Source organism: Myxocyprinus asiaticus, chromosome 33, assembly GCF_019703515.2.
Source record: "Myxocyprinus asiaticus isolate MX2 ecotype Aquarium Trade chromosome 33, UBuf_Myxa_2, whole genome shotgun sequence".
NCBI lineage: Eukaryota > Metazoa > Chordata > Actinopteri > Cypriniformes > Catostomidae > Myxocyprinus > Myxocyprinus asiaticus.
The window spans coordinates 21,364,719-21,384,213 of record NC_059376.1 but is presented as its reverse complement, the minus strand read 5'-3'; the positions used below and the strand labels follow the sequence as shown (position 1 = coordinate 21,384,213).

At 37.3% G+C, this 19,495-nt stretch overlaps 2 protein-coding genes across 2 annotated transcripts; both read right to left on the bottom strand.

Moving 5' to 3' along the window:
• Positions 1-9,584: 9,584 nt before the first annotated feature.
• On the bottom strand, positions 9,585-11,056 carry LOC127424390 (growth arrest and DNA damage-inducible protein GADD45 gamma-like). The gene is made up of 4 exons (XM_051669553.1): positions 10,902-11,056; positions 10,691-10,792; positions 10,370-10,580; positions 9,585-10,256 (listed from the first exon to the last, which is right to left on the bottom strand). Exons 1-4 carry the CDS (start codon positions 10,952-10,954, stop codon positions 10,143-10,145), a joined length of 480 nt encoding a protein of 159 aa, XP_051525513.1. The 5' UTR covers positions 10,955-11,056; the 3' UTR covers positions 9,585-10,142.
• Positions 11,057-12,402: 1,346 nt separating this feature from the next.
• LOC127424377 (cyclic AMP-responsive element-binding protein 3-like) lies at positions 12,403-19,385 on the bottom strand. Its single transcript, XM_051669513.1, has 10 exons — positions 19,241-19,385; positions 18,425-18,556; positions 17,965-18,304; positions 16,986-17,083; positions 16,790-16,882; positions 16,531-16,637; positions 16,345-16,413; positions 15,194-15,278; positions 14,961-15,051; positions 12,403-13,734 (listed from the first exon to the last, which is right to left on the bottom strand). Exons 2-10 carry the CDS (start codon positions 18,554-18,556, stop codon positions 13,346-13,348), a joined length of 1,404 nt encoding a protein of 467 aa, XP_051525473.1. The 5' UTR covers positions 19,241-19,385; the 3' UTR covers positions 12,403-13,345.
• Between the last annotated feature and the right edge of the window lie 110 nt (positions 19,386-19,495).

The window sequence follows — 19,495 nt, the reverse complement described above, 5'->3', positions numbered from 1 at the left end:
TGACACACACAGGTTTAAATGGCAATTAAAGGTTAATTTCCCACACCTGTGGCTTTTTAAATTGCAATTAGTGCCTGTGTATAAATAGTCAATGAGTTTGTTAGCTCTCACGTGGATGCACTGAGTAGGCTAGATACTGGGGAGCAGAAAAGAACTGTCAAAAGACCTGTGTAACAAGGTAATGGAACTTTATAAAGATGGAAAAGGATATAAAAAGATATCCAAAGCCTTGAAAATGCCAGTCAGTAATGTTTAATCACTTATTAAGAAGTGGAAAATTCAGGGATCTCTTGATACCAAGCCAAGGTCAGGTAGACCAAGAAAGATTTCAGCCACAACTGCCATAAGAATTGTTCAGGATACAAAGAAAAACCCACAGGTAACCTCAGGAGAAATACAGGCTGCTCTGGAAAAAGATGGTGTGGTTGTTTCAAGGAGCACAATATAACGATACTTGAACAAAAATGAGCTGCATGGTTGAGTTGCCAGAAAGAAGCCTTTACTGCACCAATGCCACAAAAAAGCCCGGTTACAATATGCCCAACAACACCTTGACACGCCTCACAGCTTCTGGCACACTGTAATTTGGAGTGACGATACCAAAATAGAGCTTTATGGTCACAACCATAAGCATTATGTTTGGAGAGGGGTCAACAAGGTCTATAGTGAAAAGAATACCATCCCCACTGTGAAGCATGGTGGTGGCTCACTGATGTTTTGGGGGTGTGTGAGCTCTAAAGGCACGGGGAGTCTTGTGAAAATTGATGGCAAGATGAATGCAACATGTTATCAGAAAATACTGGCAGACAATTTGCATTCTTCTGCACGAAAGCTGCGCATGGGACGCTCTTGGACTTTCCAGCACGACAATGACACTAAGCACAAGGCCAAGTTGACCCTCCAGTGGTTACAGCAGAAAAAGGTGAAGGTTCTGGAGTGGCCATCACAGTCTCCTGACCTTAATATCATCGAGCCACTCTGGGGAGATCTCAAACGTGCGGTTCATGCAAGACGACCAAAGACTTTGCATGACCTGGAGGCATTTTGCCAAGACGAATGGGCAGCTATACCACCTGCAAGAATTTGGGGCCTCATAGACAAGTATTACAAAAGACTGCACGCTGTCATTGATGCTAAAGGGGGAAATACACAGTATTAAGAACTAAGGGTATGCAGACTTTTGAACAGGGGTCATTTCATTTTTTTCTTTGGTGCCATGTTTTGTTTTATGATTGTGCCATTCTGTTATAACCTACAGTTGAATATGAATCCCATAAGAAATAAAAGAAATGTGTTTTGCCTGCTCACTCATGTTTTCTTTAAAAATGGTACATATATGACCAATTCTCCAAGGGTATGCAAATTTCTGAGCACAACTGTAATTAGTATCAACTTTGTCTCAGATGTTTATCCAAAAATTAGTTTGGGGAAATAAAAATAGATACAAAAGAGATTATTTTTGTCATACACATAGTATAGAGCTATTAATTTTTTGAGGTTGCCGGGGGGGGGGGGGGGATTCTCAGGAAAAACATCTGAGAAGCAGGAGAATTAAAAGTCCACATTTGCTCTCCATTTAATCTCATTGACGGATACAACTGAGATATTAAAAAGGTCTCATTTGTGATTTTTTCTTCCTATGGGAAGAAATCTTTCTGATTATCTGATTACCACAGTGCAACTTGTTCACCTTTCTTCTTCCTCTCATAATATACATCTAGTCTCTTGCCATCTCTATTAACTCTCTCTTTTTTTCTGTCCCTTTGAGATGCACGGTGTTGCACAGTCTTAGTAGGTGCAGTTCTGCCAGCTGCTTCCTGTGTATGCTGGGTGCTTTTAGCTGGCTCGTAGCTGTTTACACAAGCAGCATGTGTGGCCACACATCCCCATTCACACACACTTATGAAAGCACCTGCGTCTGCACAACAACATGCAATAGCGCAGCAGTAGGTGTTTACTACGCTATTGCGTAATCTTGACAGATATTGAGAGAATATAATTTTTTTTACTGCTGGTTCTTCGTTGCTGTTGTTGTTGTTGTTAGCATCATTGTTACAGCCTGTAGTTTACTCAGTGTCAAGTACATTATCTAAGTGTAATGAAATTCTTGAATGACTTCCCACTGGACTCTTAACTGCGAGTCATATGGCATTCTTCCCATGAGTCTTTCATAATGTCTTTTGTAAACATGATTAATGGCAAATATTGCAGTTGCAATATGAAAAATATGAAATATATAATAAAATTAGCAACAATATATCATAAATTTTTTTTAGATTAAATGAAATAAAATATAAAACTAAAAGTTTACATAAAAATAACTTTTCAGTAAAAATCCAAAATATTAGCTGTACATCTTTCATAATGCCTTGTGTAAACATGTTTAACAGTTTAGGCTAATATTGCAGCTTCAATATGAAAAATAATTAAAATAAAACAATATACAAATATGTATAGATTAAATAAAGCAAATATAAAATAATAAAACTAGAAATAAAAATATAGCACTAATTTAAGTAAAAAGACTTTCATATTGCCTTTTATAAACATTTTTAACAGAAACTAATGTTGCAGCTGCATTAAACATTTCAAATTGAATAAAATGTATATAAAATATTATAACCAGAAATGAAAACACAATTTATATTTAAGTGAAAATCCAAACATCTACAATAATAAAAGTTCAGAAATGGTTTTAAAACACAATAGTGATTCCTATCCCATGTGTTATTGACTAAAAAACTTTACCATTTACTGGACAATTTCCTCTACTTCATGTTTTTTTCTAACAACACTGATAAATATGTTTACTACAATACTGCAGGATTTGTTCCGCAAGGGGTACAGTCAAAGTTGTCCTCAACCTCTGACTGGCTAACAGCTCAGTCTGTTTCCAAAGCAACAGTATGTTTCAGGGTGAAGACATCACATTCAGCCATCTTCAGTTTGCATTGTCTCTCAAAAACAAGACAAAGTTTAAGTTTAAATCACCTTTCAACTTTGGCAGGAACAATAACTCTCCTGAACCCTGACAGGAATGTTGTGGTTTGTAGTTCTTTGTGTCACAAAGGTATAACAAGTTACATATTAACCTAAGTTTAAAGTGGCATCTTTTGAAGACACCTTTGAGGCTGAGCATGAAAGAGACATCCAAAATCAATATTGTAATTTGACCTGTGGCACACAACCTTGTTTATCTGGTACATCAAATATGTTTGGTCTACCGTGGGATGATCACTGGAATTTTCAAGGAAAATGATAAACACATATGACTTCATCAAATGGATCGTAAACTCTGTTCACCCCTTTAGATGCCAAATAAAAACAAGCTTAATCAAAACAACTCTTTTGATCAAAACAATAATAACTCTGCTCAAAACTCCCTTCTCTTTGACTCTCAAAACAATTGAGCAATCCCTGAACAACCAATGAGATCTCTGTTACCACCAGCAACAACCGGTACATCAGCATAACTATGAATCCAGGCTTCTGATTGGCCAAATTTTCACTAGAACTCAGCCAGATTAAGAAACATCATCAAAACAAGCAGAGCTTAGGTTTGTTTTCCTTCAGTAGCATGGCCCCACAAAACAACAGTGGGCTGTGTTTTGCTTTTTGATGGGAAGAGAGCCTTATGAAGGCAATAGGAAAGTAGTAGGGGCGAATCCTTGTTGTCAGGGATACAGCATGCTTTGAGGAAGCAGGAATGATGAGATCGAGTGAAATATAATATGTACTACAGAAGGCAGGGTCTTGCATCAGATATATATAATCCAACCTTATTAAAAAAGTAACTTGCTGCTAAAATATATTATACATGCAAAAGTTGTGTATATGCTGTGGGTATATTCCAGCAAATTTCATACTATGCATGTGATGGTCCAAAAATGATAATACTTAATTCAATAACACATCCTCTATGATTCCTCATATTCATTATTTATGGCTTGCTTTGCACAGAGACAAAAAAAAACTCATTGTATTTCAGAAAAGCAGATAGTATTGCATGTTTTTACTTGGCTATATGATTTTTTGTTTTGTTTTGTTTTGTTTTGTTTTGTTTTGCTTTGCTCTTTGTTTTGTTTTGTTTTTCCCAGGTGGGCCAGCTATTGCTAATTAAAGGGCCTTGCAATAGTTTAAGTTAAATTAAGGTTTAGTGAGGTGCTAATAATTTGCATATGTTGTACTCTTATTTGAGGTTATGTGTTAACAGGACAAACAAGAAGACAATAAGCTGTAACTCAAGAGAGGGGAGCCTCTCTCTCCACACTAGAGCAATGTCCATATCAAACTGACATTGTTGGCTGGACATTTGAGAGGGAGAGAACATGCAATGAGTGTTTCACTGTGTTTACTATGCTTGTTTGGACATGTCAAAGGCATCATTTGGTGACCCTGACCTTCAACTGTCAAGAAAACTTCAGCAGGGCAGTTTTGTTAAAAGGCCCTGAAAAAAGTTAATTTGGTATTCTTTTTCTCTGCAACCCATCTTTAGTACATTTGTTTGCTTTCTGTTCCTTGCATTTGACTATGTCTGATGGGTACAAAACAAAAAAATCAAGAGAATGTAACACCTGTAAGTCTTCTTTCTGTTTTGAACTATTCATCATGTCATTTGGTTGAACACACTGCAATGGGCTGGCTGTTAATAGGTTTCTCTGCGTTTATCTTTCTATTGTTTCTTTGATATGTCGCAAATGCCTTTGATGACAGGCAGGTGCATTTATGAGCCTATGGAGCTTAGACCATCATAAATATCCATGGAGTCAGTGATGCTTCTAGACTTCTTTGATACCCTTGAGTAATCCTGTTAAACTCCAGGGCTTCTTGCACTAAGACAGATCTCTCTTATCCTTTTGAATTAGGGAACTATCCCTAGTGAATTGGAGAGGCACTTTAAACTGATTCGCTGTATCGAGCAGACTTGAAATCAGTTACTGATACTGTAATATTGTTAACTTCAAACATTCCCTTCATCAGATCTACTGGGGCTGTTCCTGTGGGCTGGCGTTTTTCTTAGTGAAGTGGAGCAATCAATGACTGCACATACAGTGTTTTAGCCTGTGCTTGATAGATGTCAGGCTGCTTTTGGCACCACAGCTGCAAATAACTCCTGGACCAAATTTATCCAAACCTTTCTCTTGTTCTCTCTCTCTCTCTCTCTCTCTTGTTATCTCTCTCTTTCTCTCTCTCTCTCTCTCCCCACAGTCTCTCATAAAGCAAGCCTTCTGCCAAATGGGTGATAGTGCTGCAATAATTTATTCTAGTAAGAAAGACTGTCCTCCAATTTAGAGTTGAAGTGTATAATTTCTGCACCACTAGCGTCTACAAACGCAATTGCAAAAAAATTATAGTTTTCTCCTGTCTTCCAATGGTCGACAAACACATAGTCACATCCCAAACTCACGCCATTGGTTGGGTCAATGTAGCTGTGTCAGGCTGGTTGGGATACACATAAAGAGCAATATTGAAAGTGCCACAGAAAATCAACCTCTGAATGGTTTACTTATTGTAGTCTCTGCATATTAAGCTGATATGGGATAACATATTTTAACAGAGAAAAATGACAAACTTAAGCTTTAAAATTATAATACAGTAGCTCACAAATGCAAAGACATTGTGTCTGAGAACTGTAGTCACTGTATAATAACAGCTCAAGTATTTCACCTCATACTTCTATTTCTAGGCTTCAGATTTATCATGAAAATCCTGAAGACAATTCTTGCATTTCTGTATGACAGCTTTGTGAGTGGTTTGTTCTTTAAACTCCATATGTGGTCAGCATTTGGCAATCCCCTGCTGTACCTGCAGTGGTATCTGCCCCAGACTTTCAGATATGTCAGGCATGTGAAGAGCCACATACTGCTGTTATCATGACATACCTATTGCATTTCATGTCTGTACAGACCGATCATGTCCGTACAGTTCTCCAGTTGTGTTATTTCATTCTGATATTTAATGGATGTCAGCTTTGCATTTTGAAATAGCACACATGCATGCTTATTTTTACATATTTAGACACTGCCTTTTAACATTTACTATGCCAAATTTGAGACCATAGGCTACACTTACAATGACAGCATTGCACAGACATATGACTGAACAAGATAACCTAAAAATGTCTGGAATGTTGATGCTCTCTTCCACCCTTCAGTTCTGCCTTAATAATAGATCAATGCGAAGGAATGCCGAACAATCTGAGCAGCATGTGACCCTTGAGTATCCTGGCATCACACTGCAAAGAGCTGTACTCATACCTACACAGCTTTGGCCTGAATGCAGTGTTTGCACCCTACAATGCTATTCTGGGCCTGTTAGTTCATGTGCTTTCAGATCAGAACAGGTTACATAAAGAGCAGCCAGTCTTAATCCAAGTGAGTGACTACGGGCTCCTTTGGAATGTAATGGTACTGCTTATTCAACAACAACAACAACAACATAGATGTTATCTGTTTATCAGTGCCACGATACTATTAAGCATGCTTGTTTTGCTTTATGCGTAATTATGGAATAGACTCTTCATTGCCACATGACTGGGCTGGTGGAAATTGTTGTAGATGCAGCTTTAAGACATACATTAAGGCTTATTCACAAAACAGTAAGCATTACATTAGCGTCTTAAGACATTGTGTGAATGTGCCAAGTGCAAATATGCAAAATATGCATTAATTAAAATAATTATGTATAAACTTTTAAGAAAGACTAGGGTAGCCTATATACATCATATACAATATTGTATATATACTGTATATATGTATACTGTATATATTGTGTACTATGTATAGTCTACATTGTATACAATATATCTATAAATATATTTTTATTTTTCCATTGTTTACTGTGTTTTATTTTATTTTTACTATTTCTCGACTGAATACCTTTGAGTGCTTCATGCACATTCGTGCACATACAAGCCTTGAATTCATAGCTTTAATCAACCAAACTGACTAGACAAAATTAGATTCTGAATGGCATCAGATTACGATCATATTATGTTAAAGGCAGCAGTTTCAAAATGAGCTGCAAAGAAAATCTGATGTGCAACCAAAATTCTAATGTCATATTAGCAGATATTATTGTTCCTTAGTCATTAGATCAAGAGAACACTATGTCTGCGACTGGTGAGTGTTAGTCGTAACAGATGCCAGTACTACTGTCTGGTTTGAGTCACTAGCTGCAGGGCTAGTAAGGAGGGGCCCATATGTGCAACACAGACAGCATGCCAGCTGCAAAGTGATTTTCACAGATACATTTTTTCTGTGTTTTGAAGCCTTGTGCACCTGTGAACACAAATGAAAAGACACTAAATGTTTTAATCAGTGGTCAGTTTTCAAGGGCTGTAACTTTGAAACTGCTAATTACTGCTTTGTGCATAGGGAAGTTTGGTGACATTTTTCACTGCAATTTCCTGAAATGTTTCAACCTCACTGTGTGGTTTTCAAAGAAGGTCTCTGGGTCTCTGAGAAAAACCATATGCTTTGGGCGGAAATACGATGAGAAATTAGTTTCGCGTTCTGAGCATGTGAGGGCCTGTCGCATGCAGTCACATGCAGTGCGCTCTCCGTTGAGCAGGTGACAAACGTGTGAGTTACTTGAATCATTCTGTAAATGCAATGCCACTGCAAGGACCAAATACCCAGCAAAATGAATGCAAAGACATAATATGGAATGATATGGAAGATTGCGTTGATTAGACACTCACTTCCAACAAACTATAAAAACGGTTTGGCAAATAAAATAGAAAAACTGCACTATCCCATTTCAATTTATTTAATTCACAAACAAGTACCACCACAGAGGGGTTAACCAGGTCACTCATGCAGTTAGCAACTAATCTGAAAGTCTTTCCTCCTGTTTTAAGATAACTATCTGAATTCTGAGAAGGCTGGCGCTTCTTATGAAAAAGACAACAGGCCGTTAACTCCATTAACATGTCATTTGAGATATAAAGGGATAGTTCACCCAAAACTGAAAATGTTGTCATCATTTACTCACCCTCATGTTGTTCACTGTATGACTTTCTGTCTTTGTGGAACACAAAAGGAGATGTTTTGCAAAGGAGTTGCAAAATGTTAGCCTCAGTCACCATTTACTTTCATTGCATCTTTTACAATGAAAGTGAATGGTAACTGAGACTAACATTCAGCCTAACATCTTCTTTTGTCTTCCATGGAATAAAGAAAATCACACAAATCACAGGTGTGGTTCAGAACAACATAAGGGTGAGTAAATGATGACAGAATTCCCTTTTTTTGGTAATGAACATACAAGAATATATCTGCCTGTGTCACTGATAATTGCTTTCTATTTCATGTATTTAGGATGCTCCATTGATAATATTCACTTTTAATATTCCCATTTGTCATAATTAAGATTTCTATATTTGCAAAAGAACAAAATCAAAAAGGCCAGGTCAGAATACTACCGTAAAATTTTCTTTCAAAGACGAGGTTTGTGGGTGTTTGTTACTAGAATGACCATAAGGGGATCTCCATAATGCCTCCACAGTTATTGACCCAGTTTCTTGATTTCAATGAAGTATGTATGTCTGCATTTAATTCAGTAATTAATGTTATTTACTTTCAAAAATCAATTAGAGAATGTCAGATTATTGTTACGAAACTCCTTTGTTAACTGCCTGCTGTTCTTTGGTTTCAAGAGCAGGTGTGTGTTGCTTTGTGCATACATGTGCATTCATGCGCTTCGCAGAAACGCTCTCACGTCCGCTGGCTTTTAAGTACTCCCTACAAAGACTTTCCAGACTGAAATGCTCTTTCAAGTTCTGATTTGAGCTTTGGGCATATGCCAGTGATGCACAACACCTGGTACAGGTATCTGCTGTTAAATGCATGCAACTCTTTTCAAAACTTTCCAGTGATGTAACTTATTGTGAAGATCGATGATGACTGGACAGCGTAAACTAGAGATGAAAGATCAAACACACCACAAATGAGTATCTGTTTTACGGGTAGACTGGAACCCTTTCTCTTGTAAACCACAAACCATACGCATACAACGGCGGAGTAGAAATCACCTTCATCTGTTGGCAAAGAGAGAACATAGAAAAATAACTCCCACATATTGGTACCAGAGCATTCTAACATGCTAACTAAATTTTAATTCAACAGTAGTGAAACAAATAGCTTTGCAAAATTAGATTTAAAATTCTGCATTTTAGAATTTTCCTCTCACTGTCTTGAAATGGTAATTGTAACCTTCAGTATGTGTTTGGTGAGTTGAGCTCAATTAGTCATTTAGCAGATCTGGCTCTACTCTGCCTCTGCTCCAAGTGGAGGGTGCAAAACCTACACGACAGAAGTCAGTCTGCATTTGCAAGGGGGTACTTCAGTTGAGCAAGCTGTTTAAAGACAGCAGCTGGTGGTGAAAGGTCAGGCAGCGCCTGGAGAGATGCCAGCTTCTCTAGAGCTGCTATATCGCAACACTTCTCTCTCTATCTTCCATGCCAACTCTGTTACTGAACTGCCATAGCCTCCCTATTCTGATGTAACAGTTTTTGCAATTGGGGGAAAATAAGCACATTGTTGCATGCCAATATCTCAACAGATTTTCAAAGAAACATACCATGATGTTGAAGCATTTATTTCAATTTCAAAGCTGTCTTCATGCATCTTCGCCACAATTTAACATTGCATTGTGAATATTTGACAAAAATTAGGTACTTCATACAACAGCCAAAATTACAAGACAAGTTATACCAATGTCCATGTAATATTTTTTTCAAACAACTTCCCAAGTGTCCATTCGACCTCAAAACAATACGTTCCTCAAAATGTCACTTTAACTTAATTCCTCTTTAAAATCCATCTTTGCATTCCTTGTTTTAAGGCTTTTCAACTCCAACAATTTCATAAACGTGCTCTCACAGTCAACCAGTCCTCTATTGTCTCCATGATACCACCTTGGGTGGCACAGAAGACTTGACTTTCCCATGCTCGACCAGGACGACCAACAGTATGCTGGGACAGTCCACTTCTCTCTTCTCGTTTTCAGGGTAATCCAGACAATATGTCAAAGCTTTTAGCTCTGCAGCTGTGGACCCTTCAGGATGTACGTCTTCACACCCAGAGTCTTCGACTTGAATTTGTGCTTCATTCATGTGAACATGCCAAAATGATCCCCTATCAGCGTTCTGGCAGAGTAATAGTAGGCAGCCATTCATAGACATTGCGACTCTCCTCACAAAACATGCCCAGTCTCTCAAGAGCGGAGTCTTTCAAAGAGTCATTGTTGGGGCTCTAAGGAGAAAGAGAAGAGAGGCAACATTAATACCACATGTAGATGCTGTGTAGGTGTGGACGAGGTGTAGATGTAGGTGTAGATGCAGTGTAGGTGTAGATAGCATGCTCACCGTTACAAGTATGCAGTGTGCATCCTTAGGTTCCTCATCCTGGTTGCTGCCCAGGATGTCAGCAAGGCGATCAATATCATTCACACGAACAATGTTGATGTCGTTGTCAAAGCAGAAGGCTTGGATGAGGGTGAAGTGGATCTGGAGGGCGATGTCGCATTCATACTCTTCATCTGTGGCCAGGACGCAGAAAGCCACACTGTCCGGGTCACTGAGGTCAAACAGAACCGAGAATAATCAGAGACCGGTTCAACATGCATTCACTAGGCAACATTAGTACAAATATAGTTAGCTTTGAAACAATAAATGACAGATACTTACACATTCATGACTTGTGCGGACTCATACACCCCCACGGTAAGACAGTCCTGCTTTTTAGCGGAGACCAGGAGCTCCTCTAGTGCTGTTCCAGCACTCTGCATTCTGGAGAACAAAACCGGCACATTAGACCATTGACTTTATGTAGCATTTGTTAAAAACGGTAACAGAGGAAGTGGTAATAAACAGTTTATAAAATGAATAAGAAACCCACCTATGTCCAGCGGCAGCTGTGTTGTCTTGTCCAGTAAGTTCCTCAAAAGTCATTGTTTAAATCCAAGTGAAGTAACGGTATCGTTTAGCGCGTCTGTCCTCTGCTGTGAGCTTTGAGCGTGATGTGCAGTCAGGCGGTCGCTGTTTTATAAAGACGATCAGCGGATTTTCAGCTTATGCCCGTTTCTGATTGGCTAAGGGAACGGGCGTATGCAAATCACTCCGATGCAAGCGCCCTGCCTGTAAACTGCCCACGTGGGTGTTTAAATATCACTCAGTCAACACAAAGCACGGCGTGTGCTCTTTCTTATGGCACAGCTACACAAACTGTGTGAAGTTGTTATTGGTCCATTTCATTGTTTAGTCCTCTGTCAAGGATTGCAGGGTGGGTGGGCACTTTTAACCTTGCTTAATTTTTTTTTTTTTTTTCACAATCTCGCTAGTTTATTTAATTTACTAACAATGCCCGACAGTGTGTTAAAAATATCTCAGGAGATTTTACATTTTTGTCATTTTATCTGAAAGTAATAAAAATTCCCACCACAGCATTATTTCCAGCATATCTCAAATTCTGTAATTTATTTAACAGAATTCTGTGGTGGAAATTACATTTTAACGTTTTTTTTTAATGCTATATATATATATATATATATATATATATATATATATATATATATATATATATTACATATATATAATTATATATATATATAAACGTTTTTAATCAGTGCTATGTTCATCATCTCAAATAGCATTGGTGATTATTTGCTCATGTAAGACCATGAATGAATGCAAGTGAAATTAAACCCGCTGGGTATTGATAAATGATACCACAGTAAAGCTGTACAACTGATGATTGACAGTAGAATGATCAAGTTTTACTGTTACTGTAATACCGACTCATTACAGTAATCATTCTCCCAGTGCTGAACTGATTTTAGTGTTTTGGCGCCATCTGCTGGTACAAAATATATATTACACAAAATGGAAAAACAATCTTTCATCAATAACCCCAAGAAACGATACCTAAATTAAATACAATCACGTATATATATATATATATATATATATATATATATATATATATATATATATATATATTTGTTTTATATACTTATATGATACTAAACAATTATATATCATTATGAATGAGCTTCATAGTTCATGACATTTGTTTTGTGTGCTCTACATTGCAACAAATGCTTGAGAGGGTATCCGAAATAGGTACAGATTTACATCGCAGTTTTGTATTTTAGTCAAATCATTTGCATTTAAGTTAGACTGGTTAACTGCATGTACTATGGGGGAATTTAATATCTAGAGCAGCATGAGGACGTCTACTCTAATAACATGCTTGGGCATGTACAGAAGCATGATACCAATTCCCAATGTAAGATTTTTTTAGCTCACTTTCTAAGAATCCCATAGGTGATTTTTAATTAGTGTCATCACAAGTATCACCATACTGAGAATAATCAATCATTAAATTATGAATTATTAAATAATTTTATTTAATATTTATTGTTCATTCTTTATCATTTTTTGTACAGTCACTTTTTATTGTGTGATGTATGTCAAAAAATAAAAAAAATGGATCATGGTCTTCATAGTAAACTGATACTTTTCAATCAGTGTGCTCAGTAACATGATCAAGACAGAAATAAACAGCTTATGGACATTCTATGTTTACAGATACATCAGTGCATCATATTATGATATCACAGATTGAAAGCAATCAACTGGTAAATATAAAAGACTACAATAAAATAAACCTCATAAGAGAAAAATAATATACCATCATCGAAAATTACATAAAAATGTGTCTCTGACACAGCAGATCATGAAATTTATTTTATATACTGTATATTTACACACACATAAACACTAAATTATTATTATTCTGTGGATATGTGCAACACTTTACCCTCTCTAAAAGTTACACTTTAAGCCAAAATTTACAGCAGTTTAATGGAAGGGGTTTTAAGCCACAAATAATGCACAATGAGAATAAAAAAATAAAAATATACCTTTAACAAAACAAAAAACAAAAGTTAATTTTTTTTTTTTTTTTTCAGTAGTGAAATCTCTAGGCAAATGGCTCCCTTTCTACAACTGAAAACAATAATCTAATAGATGTCCTAATGCCCTACAATGTGTGAAGTAATATACACATGAATACATTTCCTGAATGTACCAAAACTCATTATGGACGCAATTCAGATTTCTAGATGATCAAATTACTTCATCTATCCATTGAAAGAGAATCATAATTTGTGCCGATGAAAACGGACAATAACATTCATATACTGTATATGACTGGGTACAAAGAAAGTGCTATTAAAGCATAACAGTAGATCCATGTAAAAATTGACAAAATGTTCAGACTGAGATGCTACAAGATTAAAATGGCTCTAATAAGGTTATGAAGCACTTTTATGTGCTTTCCTACATTTCATCAGAGCGGTGCTGCTGTATAATAACGGATGTGGGTTTCTGCTCCATCCAGCTCTCCTTGGTTTTGCTCTGCCCATCGTAGATTACAGGAGCTGCTGCTGAGTTTCGGTGGGACTCTGAGAGAGCTCTGTCTGCTTTGAGATCTGACTGGGCAGGACTGGGGAAGTCAGCGGATGAGTTGCTGTTGACACCAGACTCCGAGTCAGAGTGCTCGACCCGCTGGTAGTCAGGTGTGTGGTTCTGACCGCCTGACAGCAGCACCTTGTTACTTTCAACAGTGGTCACTATGAGGACCTCCTGATCTGGCACTTCTTTAGCAGGGGTTGATACAATGTCATCTTTCCCGATGGCTGGATAAGACCGCAGGGCTCGGGACATCCCTAGAACAGAGCAGAAAGCCATATTGTTTACTAAGTAGTAGTGTACTGCCCTTAAAAGCCAAAATGCTAAGAAAATGGGTTCAAAGTTTTTTGGATTGTCCAGCCAAACTTGAATTATAACTTACAACCCGTTTACAGCTGGTATTAAGATGCGTTTTGGGTGATCCGATCACAAGTGGTCAGTGCTTAGTACAGGTGTAAACTGGGTCAAAAATGCTTTGTGATCGGATCTCAAAACCCACATACGAAGGTAGTCAAAAACACATGTGACCACATCGTATCTGATGTGTAAACGCTAATCCGTCCTGAATGCATCCCAAACAGTAGTGAAGCACCACCCCTCACCTGTCAATCAACTGCTGCTCTAAAACAAAAGTGTAAACTTTGCCGGTTACAAATGGTTTTTACTGGAAATAACCATCCGATCAGAAAATTAAAAAAAGTATATACATACACAAACACGAGAACTTCAAGGATTTTCTTCAGTGTGTTTGAAATCAACATGCAGTGACACAAATGCTAAGCATGAATATCTGAAGCTCAGCTTAAAACAGGAAATCCACTACAATAACGGATAATTCAGCTCGAAATGTTTGTCCTCTGATTAAATTTCAGATGCATCTGTGAGAATCAGCGTGCTGTTTTTTTACCGACGCTTTCTTTGTGTTTTCTGACTTTGGTGCACTTTAATGTCATACAGTAACACTGACATAGTGATTGATGTATGTCACCATGAAATCAGAGACCCTCCCCTTGACATTCGAACACAAGCGGTCACAGGAGACGCATTTGTGCGACCAGGTGTAAACAGCGATGTGTCTCATCTGACCACATGTGATCGGCTCACCCAAGATGCATCTTAATACCAGGTGTAAACAGGGTCATAGTCGCAATCTGTTTTATCTGAATCTGAGCATAGTTCAGCCAAACACATCAGTAACAGGACAGATCATAGTCCAGTTTTGACATGTTGGTACTGTGTTTTGCCTTTGCAGGGCAGTAAAGTAAAATAGTATATCTTACATAATGGTTATCTAAAAATAGTAGGAATATCACAATTGGAATCACTCGCCAGCACTGAAGAGACATTAGAATTTGCCGTCAATGTATGTGCAAGAAAAATACAGTATAGCAGAACAATGAAGTACAACAAAGGATGGTACAAGAACCAGCAGAACAACATTCCCTCATTATATAATGGGAACACAAACAAATCCAGTGCTCACCTGTTGATGACGTATACAGATCTTTCTGTCCACTGCTGCCAAAAGGATTGACTGATGGAAATACGATCAGACAGAAAGAAAGCAGGAATACCTGGAAAAGCGAAAACAAACAAAAAAAATCAAGGAACACATCCTACTAACACTGCTGTTGTATTTATGTAAAACAGAAAGATTTCTCTTGATACTTTACATTTCATTTCATGGATAAAAATGCCACAGTGGCAGATACTCACCATAATACAAGTGCTAGTTGTGGTGGTTTTCATAGTGGACATTTTCACCAAAGCCTGTAGTTTTCTTAGCTGTTCAATAAGTGACCTTAAGATACAAAAAAATTTTTTTTTAATAGTGATTAAGTATTATTATAACTAGGACTGGGTATTGTTACAGATGTAGCGATTCGATTCATAAGCTCTTAATACAAATTTGATTTGGATTCAATATCGATTTATATGGGTATATTTCATTTTACAATGTCCATTTTACTTACATTTGAAATAATTTATCTCGTAGCTAATGCTGTTAATTATAAAGGCACCTTCTTACCATCTAGGTAACACTTCTAGGTACAATTCTAAAATATAAATTTTACAGATTATATTTTCATTGGTTTTTCATCATATTGGTCACATTTTAGCTTTTGAAAAATGTTCAAATTCAATCTATTCCATCAATAAATATCTTGACATTGCATATATTACATTGCATATGTATTTTTTGTAACATGTAAATACTACAAATTATACATGTACAAAATAAACATGTATTTACACAAATCGGTACTGTCTTTTTAAGACTAACGGCATCAGCCAGTGAACGCATTTTAACGAGAGAGGACTCGAATGGATTTACCTCATCCGTGCTATGTGTGATTAGAATTAAAATGTTTCTTTTTTGTTGTTTTTAATCAACAACTGACAGTAAAGAACAGAAAGGGACATTAAAAGAGACATTATTCAATGACAAATGGATTGCGTGGATCTCGTCTTTGGACACACAGAATGAGTTAAAAAAAATTTTACTCTCAACACACAGTGAAAGGATCTCAGTGCTGAACTTATTCATCAATATGCTACTAAATCACTGGTAAGTAAAATCAGATAGTTTACCAGAAAGTGGCTAATCACAGATAATTTTAGTCGCATAACACAAAATCTGAGTGATTTACTCACTTTGTAGAGGTTGCCACAGAGTAAAAGATCGACCTTAGGATTTAAGAATCTATATCAGGATCATTCAAACGAAGATTGCGATGCATCAGAAAATCGATACTTCTACCCAGTCCTAATTACAACCTTCACTAACGTTAATGAATGAATAAATGGATGTTGTGAAGAGTCTACTGAATATTAGTTGTGTACTTTTACACATGATGAAAGCTTACATGTTTTGTTTCTGTAGCATCTCAACTTTCTTTTGTAATTCCTGGTTGTGAGCTGTGCAGATTGCAACCCTGTGGAACACACAATGTATTGATTTAAATCAAAAGCAATTTAAACAAAAGAAAATGACAACACAACACATTATGATTGTCATTAGTTTCAACAGAATGCATGCTGTTGGTGCTAACCTGTTCTCTAGGCCATCAACATAAACTTTCTTCTTTTTGCGACTCTCCTGAGCAGATTGCTTGTTACGGATCTTCCTCCTCACTCTCTTTAGGGTTCGCTCCTCTGCCTAAAGAAACACAGCGTTTCCTTTAACATGGTCATATTATGTTCATCTAATAAATGCAACATTCAGGATAGATGCATTTCATGAAACAAACAGACATGTCAATATGAAATCATCATGGATCAGAAACCAGAGAGGAATGCAAATGTATTTACCTTTGTAAGAGGCATATGACTTGGAATTGTAGCACCTTCTTTTGCCAAAAGTCTTTTCTCCTCATCAGTCAAAATGATCTCTTTAAACTGGAACTGGAGACATAAAATTCACAATCTCATTATGTCTGGTATTGTTGTCATGGTAAAATCAAGCTACTGTTATCTTGATTTTTTTTTAAAATGTATTATTGTTTACCTGGTTGTCTAGTTTACTGCTTTCTGTTGAATCTTCAATTGTAAGTGAGCAGGGCAGCTCATTGGAGAAGTCCTCAGTCATATTAACATCCAAATCATCTGAAAGGAGGAAATAAATCTTCGGTCCTTAAAGTGATAGTTCACCCAAAAATGAAAATTGTCTCCTCATTTACTCACCCTCATGCCATCCCACATGTGTATGTGTGCCGAAATGAATACCAAAATGTTGAAGCTCCAAAAACACATAAAGGCAGCATAAAAGTAATCCATATGACTCCCGTGGTTAAATCCACGTCTTCAGAAGTTATATGAAAGGTGTGGGTGAGAAACAGCTCAATACTTAAGTCCTTTTTTTACTATAAATCTTCTCTTTTACTTTCACATCCTTCTACTGTTTTTGGCGATTTGTGTTCTTTGTGCATATCACATACTATATCTACTGGGTAGGGAGGAAAATGTATAGTAAGAAAGGACTTAAATATTGAACTGCTTCTCACTCACATCTTTCATATCGCTTCTGAAGACATGGATTAAATCACTGGAGTCACATGAACTACTTTTATGCTGCCTTTATGTGCTTTTTGGAGCTTCAAAGTTCTGGCCACCATTCACTTGCATTGAATGGACCAACGGAGCTGAAATATTCTTCTAAAAATCTTTGTTTGTGTTCAGCAGAATAAAGTCATACACATCTGGGATGGCATGAGGGTGAATTATCCTTTAAATCAACCCTGTCATTTGACCTCATCCCTCTAAAGAACAAATTTACAAAAATAAAAACACTTTGCAACTACTGTATTAATTCCATAATCTACTACGTTTAATATGTCCCTACCAAGTCTGTTATAGTTAAGAATCTCTTCTCATTTTATAACTAATTATAAAAAGGGGGGGGGGGGGGGGTGTATCAGAATATTGGCTCCTGCTAAAGGTCTATGGTGTTTAAGGCCCTGGCCCCTACACAAACAACACTCACTTACCAAAATCTATAAAGACATCTGAATCAGGGTTCTCCGAGCGGACACTCAGCAGCGCATCAGTGTCCTGCGGGAGGGTGTAGCAGTGGTCTGTCTGCACCACCTGGGCCTCGTAGCTCTCCATCACACACTCGGGATACGGCAAGGGATCGAAACCTGGACTGGGGACGGTGTCTGTCTCACTGCCATCATGTGGACTCTGACAGTATGGGGGGGTGGTGTCCTCTGAGATGCCACTATCACTGCCTTGAGGAGAGTGAGACAGGCAGTTGACAGACAGACCATCCTCTTTGTCAGTCAGAAGACTGCAGAGAAAGTCCTCTGTATCCATTGCACTCAGCATCTGCAATAATAAAAGCATTTGTGAATATCTATCCATCTCAATAAATGAAGTTTAAATACTATAATAACTATCTATGTAGGTGCATGCTTTTTAAGTGCACTTAAAGTAAAGATGACATACATCTTGCTCTGAAAGCAAATCATCCAGCAAGTTATTCCCCTCTGCAAGGAACAGATCATCGGATTCTGGGTCTTCATCTGGGAAAATTAGACCAAGCAGGTCTGCATTATCCATATCCTCACTTACTGACATCTGAAAGAGATTTAGATATACTAAGCACAAATCAAAAGACAGACAACATGCAGCAGGGTATCAGCAGTGATTTTGCGCACTGACAGCTCTAGCAAGTTCAGCCCCGCCCACAAATCACATGACGTGATTTCACAAAAGACAACATCTCAAATTCACAGGATTAACAATCCAGTGTATATCATAATATTTGTTACAAACATGAAATGCTTCCATCCAGTGTGATCAATAGTTCTGAAGCCGATTAAAATCAGCAGGAAGGACTTATTGTAACACTATGACAATGAGCTGTTCATTGGTCAAAGCATCTAAAAATTAGGCTACTAATGTAACAACGATGCATGTTGTTAAACTATAGCCTATGTGATCTCATTTGCAACTCGATCAACAACAGTTATTCTAAGTTCGAATATGTGACGCTGGGTTTACATATAATAATGATATTAATAATAATAATAATTATATTAACAATAATAATAATAATAATCGCAATGGAACCATATCAATAAATATATACGTGAAATACATTATAGCAATTAAATAATATATCTGGTCAAGCGTTTGGCAGGTTTGACGTTTGACAGCCTAGCAATAACTAAACTGTGATTAAATTTCAAGATTCTGCTGAGGAAGGCAAAATAAACAACTTAGGTGCATTTTAAAACGCTGTAAAAAATAAACGCTTACCTCTTTTGGTCTTCTACCGAAACAAGATACGTTGACATTTACACGAAATAGGAAGTCACTTCTATCTTTGTCTTGAAATCCGTTTCCTGGTGAAATCACCCTCCAACAGGGCAAAAATTGCGTCAATCCGTATCAGGCGAGTGAGAGCACGTCTTCTTCGCAACGATCCCTGGGAAATGAAGTTTAATGTTTCATTCTAGAGCCCTTCTACCAAGGGAACGAACCTACATGCAAACGCGGCGGCCCCATAGATAT